The sequence below is a fragment of the Dasypus novemcinctus genome, chromosome 6 (assembly GCF_030445035.2).
Source record: "Dasypus novemcinctus isolate mDasNov1 chromosome 6, mDasNov1.1.hap2, whole genome shotgun sequence".
NCBI lineage: Eukaryota > Metazoa > Chordata > Mammalia > Cingulata > Dasypodidae > Dasypus > Dasypus novemcinctus.
In genome coordinates, this window is record NC_080678.1 from 96414198 (window position 1) to 96425406 (window position 11209).

Sequence of the window (11209 nt, forward strand, 5' to 3'; positions counted from 1 at the left end):
AATTAGAAAAACTCACTATGAAATTTATTTGGAAAGGAAAGAGGCCCCGAATAGCTAAAGACATATTGAAAAAGAAAAATGAGTCAGGTCCCTGCTGCCGACCACCCTCTGCCAGCATCTCTGGCACCTCCTTGGGCTGGCAGTCCTCTGGCAGGAGGGAGCAAGGCGGGCAGCGGTGGCGGAGCATTGCGGGCTGCAGGACCTCCTCAGGGGGCGGCCCCAGTGCCCAAGTGCTAGGAGAACATTTCCACTGCTGCATCAAGGGCACAAGTCTTATAATTCAGCAAGATTTGGAATTCCTGGAGAATTGCCTTCCTGAAAAGCTGAAAGAAATCTCTTTAAATTCCATCTCTTAGTTTTCCATTTTGTTGTGTTTCAGTGGAACATCAAGAAACCATGAACAACTTCAGTAATGAGGAGTTTGACTGCCATTTCCTTGATGAAGGTTTTACTGCCAAGGACATTCTGGACCAAAAAATTAATGAAGTTTCTTCTGATGATGATAAAGATGCCTTCTATGTTGTGGACCTTGGAGACATTCTAAAGAAACATCTGAGATGGTTAAAAGTTCTTCCTCATGTCACCCCCTTCTTTGCAGTCAAATGTAATGACAATAAAGCCATAGTGAAGTCCCTGGCTTCCATAGGGACAGAATTTGATTGTGCTAGCAAGACTGAAATCCAGTTGGTGCAGAGTCTTGGGGTGCCACCAGAGAGGATAATCTATGCAAACCCTTGTAAACAAGTGTCTCAAATTATGTATGCCGCCAATAATGGAGTTGAGATGATGACTTTTGACAGTGAGGTTGGGTTGATGAAAGTGGCCAGGGTACATCCAAAGGCAAAAGTTGGTTTTGTGGATTGCCACCAATGACTCCAAAGCAGTCTGCCACCTCAGTGTTAAATTTGGAACCACACACAAAACCAGCAGGCTTCTTTTGGAATGGGCTAAAGAGCTCGATATCGATGTCTTTGATGTCAGCTTCCATGTGGGAAGTGGCTGTACTGATCCTGAAACTTTTGTGCAGGCCATCTGTGGGATAGCCTCCTCCTCAGTAGGGGCCAGCCCTGGCAGAAGGTAGACGTGTAACCTGGAGCCAGTGGTCAAGGGAAGGGCTGGTACGGGCGCAAGCCCTCAGCCTGCCCAGGCCCACTACAAGACGGCTGGTACGGGTGCCGCGTCCTCCGGCCGTTGGTATGCGGCACTCCAAAGCCCGCCCAGTCATCTAGGCTACACCCACTGTTCCCACCAAAAGGCAACATCCGGACAGCTCCCCCACTCCCCCTTCCCCCTCCTCTTCCTGCCTCCCCTCGCTGTGACGCCATTCCCGCCCCTTCCCGTACCCCCCTCCTAGCAGTTCCGTGTTGCTCCTTACCAATCCTCATCAAAAGCCTCCCCAGCACGCCTTATAAGGCATCCCAGCAAGAACCCTGCCCCCCCTCCACCACAGCCCTATAATATAATCTCTGTACATTCCCCAATAAATGGCTCTGTTATAGCTCCACAAGTGTGTGTCTTGTCTCCTTCGTCCCCGCCACCCTCCACATCTTGCACGCCTCCGCCGGAGACTCGGCCAAGTCTCCCGCCTCGCCCTCGCCTCCGGGAAGAGTCGCCTGGCCCACGGCCACCCATCCCTCGGCCAGGCTCAGACCGCTGCTGCCACAACTGGTGCCCCGTGTGAGGAATCTTTGCCCTCGTGCAGCGGTCCAGCCCAGAGTCCACTCTCCCGGACGCCTCTCCACTTCCTCTCTCCTTTCGCCTGCAAGATAAGGGCCCCTCCTTTGCCGCCCCCACTCCAGGGCCACCTCTCCTCACCCTTCGCTGCCCCCATCCCAGGGCCACCTCTCCCCACATGCCCAATTCAGAGAGCCTCACTTTCATGACTCCCACACCCCAGCTTGTTTCTCCCTCACCTACTCTACTGCTCGATTCCCCATTACCCCTTCATGTCTTCGGCGTTGTTGTCCGTATAATCGTCCCTCTAATCGGCACTTGGTGTCTCGCTGAACTCGCTCCCTCGGATTGGTCCTGTCGCCAAAGAGTATTGTTCTTTGCTCTCCTCGCCTCTCTTAGCCTTGTAGTCTCGGCCCTTCTAGCCTTTTTCACCCTCTAGGGCAATATCATGGGCAACCGGCTATCTGCCCGGCAAGCGCCTCAGGTCTGCGCCTTGGCAGGACTTTTAGATACTCACTGCTGTAAGGTCTCCGTTCGACAACTGCAAGTTTATTGGGACCTTCTCTTGCCTTTTAATCCATGGCTCTCCACTTGCCACCTCTGGGACCCTATCACATATGATCACTTAATCGATCAGGTCACCTCCGCCATGGAGCATGAAGGGAAGTGGTTCCCTCCTGGCATGCTGCCCACCCTAATAACCATTCGCTCCTGCCTACAGGGCTCTCGTCCCCCAGATAGGAGCCCCAGTAAATCAAAGGAGGCCCTATCGGCCCAAGCAGCCAAGGAGGACAAAGATTCTGATTCAGACCCCCCTTCAGATACAGAGTCTCTAGTCAAGCAACTTAACAATGCACTCGAACTCCACCTGCCTAGACAAGACAACACGAGACCTCATCAAGATGGCGCACTTCCTCCTTCTCCTTCGGCCAAAAAGGGCGCCAAAAAGGAGAACTACCCTGACCATGATGTCACTTCCCCACCACACCCCCAGGTGCGCGGACTCTACCCCTCCCTTTCTGAGGGTGGGGCCTGTCTGCCATCTTACGCCTCGGCCGCGCCCTCCGTGCCGCCATCTTGTGATCACTGGGATCACCCGCAAGCCCCTGCGGCAAGTCAATGGACCGGGCCCCCTCACTCTGCACCCACGCCCTCCCCCCCATTTCCAGCTTGCCTCCAACATCCCTCCCTCTCGCAGGCCTCCCTCTCTCAGCTGTTTTCCCTTGAATATTGCCCCTACCGCTAATCGCCCCTATGACTGGTACCCAATCGATTCCGAAACAGTTAAGCAGCTCCGGAAAGCTGTCAGGGAGGATGGATTGGGTAGTCCCTATGCCATCCAGCTCTGCAGGACATCGGCATGGACCTCTGTCTCCCCCAAGATTGGACCTCCCTCGCCCGGGCCATATTAAACCCCAGGCAATTTGTCGATTGGCGTGCCCACTTCCAAGCAGAGGCAGAAAGGCAAATCTCTCAGAATGCAGCCACGGGAATCCTCCACCCTCCTGATGCCTATACGGGCACTGGTGACTTTGTCCAGGTGACTGCTTACCAGCAGGTCCTGGCTGACTTCTGGCCAATTCTTCGAGACGTTGCCTTGTGAGCCTTCCGCAACTGCTCAGCTAGCAAACCCAAAAAGTTTGCAAAGTTAACCCAAGGCCGGGATGAGCCATTTGCCACCTTTGTCTCAAGGGTCGAGGACACCTGCTCCTGCAAGGTTCATGACCCCCAAGCGCAATTGGCATTGGCGCGCGAGTTTATCCTAGAAGGGGCCAATCCAATATGTAAACAAGCCATCCTTCCAGTGTGAGACAAGGGTATCCATGACTGGGTCCTTGCCTGTAGCAGTCTAGACCATCCACCACAGCCCTCGCTAATGCAGTTTCCGGTGATGTCACTGCAGCACTAGCGGCTACTGCTGGCTGCTTCCGCTGTGGCGAAACCGGGCACTTTGCTCGAGAGTGCCCTCACAAGGCCCCGCCACCAGAGGGCCCCAGTCAGCTGTTGAGGGGCAAGCCTCCCCCTCGGCCCTCGCCACGAGGAGGCCGCCCACCAACTACCCCCTGCCCTCGCTGTGGTAAGGGGTTTCATTGGGCACATGACTGCCAATCCGCCCCCCATTCCATGCCCTCTGGACAACCGGCCAACAAGCCTTTAAACTTCCAAAGGGGCATGCCTCAGCCCCGTCCCTAAGAGGCACCCGCTACAAAGTCCACTCAGATGCCTTTCCATGGGTCATTAATGGCCACTGCCCCCAGTTTCCTTGTAGAGACTGGCATTGCCCTTATCGCTGGCACACTATTTCCAAAGGAATCATCCAGACCAATGAGGCACCCTTGGAGCCCCCTCCCAAACCGGGCTCTGCAAATGAGAGCCAAGTCACTCCTGCAGGCCCGCCAGGGGAGCCACCCAAAACGCTTTTATGGACTGTCCCCATTACCCCACAAAGGCCCACTCGGAAATTAAAGATCGAGGGGCAATGGTATACAGGTACACTTGATTCAGGGGCAGAAGTCTCCTGCATGCCCGCCCAACTGGCTATGCCTTGGTAGGTCCCAGATGGCCCCTCAGTAATCGGGGCCACCGGCACCTCTCCCTCATTACAAGCTATGAGACCCCTCATATGGGAAGATGAAGACGGTCGAACAGGCACCTTCAGCCCATTATTCCTCCATACCATAGACCAAATCTTATGGGGCCGCGATATCCTTGCTGCCTCTGGGGCAGTGCTTACCATGCAGCCCCCCCCAATGATATACGCCACTGCTCGCTTAAAACCTCCGGCACCCATTCCTCTACAGTGGGACACCGAGGAACCCATTTGGGTGGAGCAGTGGCCCCTCCCCACACATAAGCTAGCAGCGCTCCAAGCCCTCGTTCAGGAACAATTGAGCGCTGGCCACATTGAACCCTCTACCAGCCCCTATAATTCACCAGTATTTGTCATTCAAAAGAAGTCCACAGGGAAATTTAGACTCCTCCATGATCTGAGAGAAATTAATAAGCATATTCTCTCTATGGGCTCCCCACAACTGGGACTCCCCCATCCAATGGCCATTCCAGTTCATTATCATGTGGCCACTATTGATATAAAAGACTGCTTCTTTTCCATCCCATTACATAAGCGGGACCGCCCTCGCTTTGCCTTTACTGTTCCTGTCCCCAATCAAGCGGGCGCAGCCAGCAGGTACCAATGGAAGGTCCTCCCACAAGGGATGTGAAACAGTCTGGCTATCTGCCAGATGTATGTCAACCATGCAGTGGCCCCCCTACGGGAGCAGGCTATGCTCATTCATTACATGGATGACATATTAGTAGCCTCTGAAGATGCCTCTGCTCTTCCTCAGATCCTTGCTGACCTGACAACTAACTTAGATAATATCGGCCTTCCCGTTCAACCAGATAAGGTCCAAATGACACCACCCCTAACCTTTTTGGGATTCACTATTGATAAGACCATTTCCCCATCCACCCCCCAGTTAGACATCCCTGACCGGGTCACTTTAACTGAACTTCAACAGCTCTGCGGTCAAATTAACTGGCTCTGCTCCGAGCTGCCCATTACCACCGCACAGCTCCAACCACTCTTTGCACTATTAAGTGTCCCTGAAGCCCCACCGCAAGCAGTCTCCCGGCGCATTAAACTCACCCAAGAGGCAAAGGAAGCCATAGCCGCCGTCAACAAGGCACTCACCACCTGCTGCCTCCATAGAATTAGTACTAGAGAGAGCCATCTTATAGCACTTGTCCTCCCCATGCCCGGGACCCCCATGGGCTGCCTGTGGCAAGATGGCCCCCTGCTCTGGGCGCATCCTGCCAAGAGCCGATTAAGAAAAATCTGCCCTGCAGTGTGGCTCTGGATTAGCCTGGCTTCAGATCTAGTCACATTGGCTATCCATGTCTTCGGGGCACAACCAAAAAAGATTGTCTGGCCCCTAGATGCCAGACAAACAAGCCTGCTCATACAGGATAACCCAGACATGCAAATCCTTTTGGAAGGGTTTCATGGTGAGTTCAGCTGTCATTATCTAGCCATCGGCTGCTGCAAGGGCTGGCTAAGCTCCCCTTCTGCAGCCCCTTCCAGCCCTTCCCCTCCTCTGCACCCATCCCCGGGGCAATCACCGTCTTTACAGACGCCTCCAAAACCCGGTTTGCCACCCTCTCCTACCTCCCCAATGCCGCTGAACCCCGCCTGACCGGATATGTCAACCTCCATTCTGTCCAAGTAGGTGAGATCCTAGCAGTCTCCTGTGTGCTCGCGGACCACCGTGACCACCCAGTAAACATCTTCACAGACAGCCTTTACACCTATCAGGTCTGCCAAGTCCTCACCTTTTCCACCTTTTTTCCGGGGGACTCAGCCATTGATAAAGCCCTTGCAGACCTCCGAAGTATCTTAGAACACTGACAGAACCCTTGGTTCATTAGCCACATTTGTAGTCACTCGGGCCTCCCTGGGCCATTGGCTAATGGCAATAATATAGTAGACCAAGCAGTTTCAGCCCAAAATGACCAAGCAGTACTGGCCATCTCGGCAGCCCCCCCGGGAGACACTATCAACCAGGCCAAGCTGCTACATTCCAAATTTCACTACTCAGCCACATCTCTGCATCATCTGTGTGGACTCCCTCTAAACACCTGCAAACACTTAGTCCACAACTGCACTGTCTGCGTGCCCTTCGTGCCACTTGGCCCCCTACAACCTCAAGGGGTCAACCCCCGAGGCCTAAAGCCCAACTCCAGATGGCAAATGGATGTCACACACCTTCCCTCCTTTGGGCATCTCAAATACGTGCATGTGATAATTGACACTTTCTCAGCCATGTGCTATGCAGTCCCCCTTGCTGGGGAAACAGCCAAACATTGTGTCAAAGCCTTAAGACAAGGAATTCTCTTCATGGGAGTTCCCTGGGACATAAAAACAGACAATGGGCCTGCCTATCGCAGTGCCTCCTTTGCTGCCTTTCTTTGGCTATACAACATCACCCATCACTTTGGCATCCCCTACAACCCTCAGGGGCAAGCCATCGTTGAAAGTCAGCACCGCTGATTAAAAACACAAATAGAAAAAGAAAGGGCAATGCTCCCCCAAGCATCCCCGGGGAACCTGGTTACCGCGGCCCTTATACATCTAAACCTCTTAACATTTAACAAAGAGGGGCTCTCACCCCTACATAGACATTGGGGGCCATCATACCGGCCCACCCAGGCCCCAATGGTCTATTGGAAGGACCCCGAAACTAATAGCTGGAAGGGGCCCAGCCCCCTCCTCACCCAAGGGAGAGGTTTTTCTTGTGTTTTTCCAGAAAATGCCTCCCATCCCATCTGGATCCCAGGGCGGAATGTCCGACCAGCCACCGCTGAGCAGTCTGTCTCGACGCGAGCGCCGCCAATTGAGGGCAAGGATGCATCAAGCCCGGCACAGCATCCCTCCACCGGCCCCCCCACCACAGCCGGCTCAAACCCAACCTTAAACACCAATTGCGCCCCAGCAACAGCCTCGCTTGAAACGGAAGGAACGCCGTCAACTCCGTAGCCTGATCTGCCGTGTAACCCAGGTCACCCTGCACAACCCTCCCTGTCCAACGGAACACCCCACTGCAACAGAAGTTGCAAACATCCTGCAGCTATACCAGCAAGCCAGAACCCTACACCCCCCATCTCAACCCCCCTCACCCTCCCTAGTCCCCCTCCTTGTCCTCCTCCTCTCTCTTGCTACCACAGGTCAAGCCAACTCCACCCATCAACCTTACAATTGGACACTCAAAACCTTCAGCCCAGACAAAATCTTAGCCTTCAATATAACAGCAGGCACTCCTTCCCTTACTGTGCATATATGTAATCTCTTTCTATTCGCAGATCTAGACAATAATAATTGGCTAAGTAATCGATGCCAATCCAACCTCGTTTCTGGCTTTTACATCTGTCCTTCCACAGGCAGGGGCTGTGCCGACCCCTCGCATTTTTATTGCCCCTCCTGGGGGTGCGAAACAGTGGCCTACGGATGGTCTAAGGCTCCCAACAGAGATCAGCACCTCCAAGTAGCATGGACAAACCAAAATTGGCGCAATATAACCCTTACGGTTAAAAACCCCAATGAGGACAACTGGCTTAGTGGCCGCACATATGACATCCGCCTCTACATGGAAGGCTATGATTGGGGTAGCCTCTTCTCCATACAGAAGAGACACCCCACCACCCCCATCCCAAGTGGCATTGGCCCAAATAAAGTTCTCAATCCTCCACAGGCACAACCCTCCTCTCCGCCCCACTCTGCCTCGCCCTCTCCTTCGCCCGGCACCTCTCTCACAACTGTCTCCCCTAGCTCCCATAACCCCAAGCTTCGCCTACCCCCTACTCGGTATTCCAGCCCTCTCATCAACCTAATCAAAGCCTTGTACACCTCTCTGAACACCTCCCACCCCGACCTCACTGTGAGCTGCTGGCTTTGTCTCTCCCCCTCTCTTCCTCTGTATGAGCCTGTTGCCACTAACCTCACTTTCAGTAAGTCCTCTGAACAGAATCCAGCCAAATGCAACTGGAACACCTCCTCTGTCCCCTTAACCTTTCAATCCGTTTCTTCCACAGGGCGCTGCATTCATTCTCGCCAAGGTTCCCATCTCCCCCTAAAAGCTTGCTCCAACTACTCCTCTCCTGGCGCTTCTGCCAAATTCTTAATCCCCCATAACACCTCCCAATGGCTTTGCACATCCACAGGATTAACCCCCTGCCTCTACGTCGCCACCCTCAATGCCACCAATGAAACCTGTCTGCTCATTCTTCTCGCCCCTTGAGTCCTTTTCCATCCTAACGAAGAGTTCTTCTCCCGCTTGCAGGGTCAAAATCTCCCCATTCACCTGCAAAAAAGAGAGCCCATCACTGTCCTCACTGTTGCTACCCTTCTAGGTCTCGCCAGAGCAGGCACAGGAGTCGCTGCCCTCACCACGCAATCCTCTTCTCTTTCCTCCCTCAGACAAGCTGTCGATGAAGACATCGCCCATCTCCAAACAGCTATCTCCCATCTTAAAAACTCTCTTAACTACCTTTCCGAGGTAGTCCTCCAGAACCGCCGGGGCCTTGACCTTCTTCTCCTCAAGGAGGGAGGCCTCTGTGCCGCCCTTGGGGAAGAATGCTGCATTTACACTAACTCTACAGGTCTCACAGAGGACACCCTGAGAAAGGTCCGAGAAGGTTTAGAGCGACGCCAAAGAGAGCGCGAAGCAGCTAACTACTTTTCTGGAGTCTTTCATACCCTCCTTCCGTACCTCCTCCCCTTTCTGGGTCCGCTAATCATAATCATCCTAGCCCTCACTATAGGTCCCTGGGCCATCAGAAAAATCATCCAGCTCGCCAAAGACCAAGAAAATGCAGTCTTCACATCCTACATGTGCATCCAGTACCAGCGACTCGCTACAGAAGACGGCCCCCCTGCCCAGCCCCGTCCTACATGTCCGAAGAGAAAAACTAAACCCTCCCACTGTCCTGATGTCCAGACAACCGCCATATGACTTCAGAACTGTCTGCTGTACCCCAGCCGCCAAGCTCAATAACTTCATACTTTTTGCCTTACTTGTTCTCATCCAGAGACTCTCGCCACCCTCCAATTGAGCCCAATCAGCTGTCCATCTACCCCCCTCCCCCCACAGTCCCTACCCAACTCTTCCCTATACCCTGCCCCCCCTCTGCCCTACCCTGCCCCTTTCTTTATAGGGGGAGCCCCCAGTTCTTTTAATTAAAAAACCAGGGGGAAATGTGGGATAGCCTCCTCCTCAGTAGGGGCCAGCCTTGGCAGAAGGTAGACACATAACCTGGAGCCAGTGGTCAAGGGAAGGGCTGGTACGGGCACAAGCCCTCATCCTGCCCAGGCCCACTACGAGACGGCCAGTATGAATGCTGCGTCCTCGGGCCATTGGTATGCGGCGCTCCAAAGCCCGCCCAGTCATCTAGGCTATGCCCACTGTTCCCGCCAAAAGGCAACATCCGGACAGCTCCCCCACTCCCCCTTCCCCCTCCTCTTCCTGCCTCCCCTCGCTGTGACACCATTCCCGCCCCTTCCCGTACCCCCCTCCTAGCAGTTCCGTGTTGCTCCTTACCAATCCTCATCAAAAGCCTCCCCAGCACGCCTTATAAGGCATCCCAGCAAGAACCCTGCCCCCCCTCCACCACAGCCCTATAATATAATCTCTGTACATTCCCCAATAAATGGCTCTGTTATAGCTCCACAAGTGTGTGTCTTGTCTCCTTCGTCCCCGCCACCCTCCACATCTTGCACGCCTCCGCCAGAGACTCAGCCAAGTCTCCCACCTCACCCTCGCCTCCGGGAAGAGTCGCCTGGCCCACGGCCGCCCGTCCCTCGGCCAGGCTCAGACCACCGCTGCCACAGCCATCTCTGATGCCCGCTGTGTCTTTGACATGGGAGCTGAGGTTGGTTTCAGCATATATCTGCTTGATATTGGTGGTGGCTTTCCCAGATCTGATGACATGAAGCTTAAATTTGAAGAGCTAACCAGTGTCATGAATCCAGCATTAGACAAGTATTTCCCGTTAGATTCTGGAATGAGAATCATAGCTGAACCAGGCAGATATTATGTTGCTTCAGCTTTCACACTTGCAGTGAATATCATTGCCAAAAAAAAAAAATTGTATTTAAGGAACAGATAGGCTCTGACGATGAAGATGAATCGAGTGAACAAACCTTTATGTATTATGTGAATGATGGAGTATATGGATCATTTAATTGTATCCTTTATGATCATGCACATGTAAGGCCTCTTCTGCAGAAGAGATCCAAACCAGATGAGAAGTATTACTCATCTAGCATATGGGGACCCATGTGTGATGGCCTTGATGGGATCGTTGAGTGCTGTGGCCTGCCAGAAATGCACGTGGGTGACTGGATGCTGTTTGAGAACATGGGTGCTTACACTGTGGCTCCTGCTTCCACTTTCAATGGGTTCCAGAGGCCAACCATCTACTACGTGATATCAGGGACTGCATGGCAAGTCATGCAACAAATCGAGAGCCAGGGGTTTCCACCCGAAGTAGAGGAGCAAGATGCCAGTGTTCTGCCTTTTTCCTGTGCTTGGGAAAGTGGGATGAAGCGCCACCCGGCCACTTGTGCTCCAGCGAGTATTAATGTGTAAATACCATTTTTGTAGCTGCTAACTGTGAGTTTAGCTTGAATGGAGGGATTGGGGGGGGAATCATTTAACTTAATTACTGCTAGTTTTGAAATGTCCTTCTAAGGGTAGGATTGGCACAGACACAGTGATAAGGAAGACTAGGAGATGGGGTTACACTTATCTGTGTTCCTCTGGAAACTACTTGATTATTTTGTTTTATATGGATTTTTACTCACTTTCAAACATACTTCTAAGGGATGCCTCTCACCTGCTGAGCAAGCATTTGTAGCTTGTATAACAGCAGAATGGGCCAAAAGCTTAATGTTGTGACCTGTTTTAAAAAAAAAAGTATCTTGAAATAAAAAAAAAGAAAAAAGAAATTGGAGGAATCACACTACCTGACTTCAAAACAT

The 11209-nt window shown here is 52.9% G+C and overlaps 1 protein-coding gene across 1 annotated transcript; it reads left to right on the plus strand.

Moving 5' to 3' along the window:
- Window positions 1-233: 233 nt before the first annotated feature.
- On the plus strand, window positions 234-10817 carry LOC101434389 (ornithine decarboxylase-like). The gene is given in 4 exon segments (XM_058299626.1): window positions 234-843; window positions 845-1021; window positions 10036-10302; window positions 10305-10817. Coding segments are annotated over 4 exon segments (1404 nt in total). The 5' UTR covers window positions 234-396.
- Window positions 10818-11209: the final 392 nt, after the last annotated feature.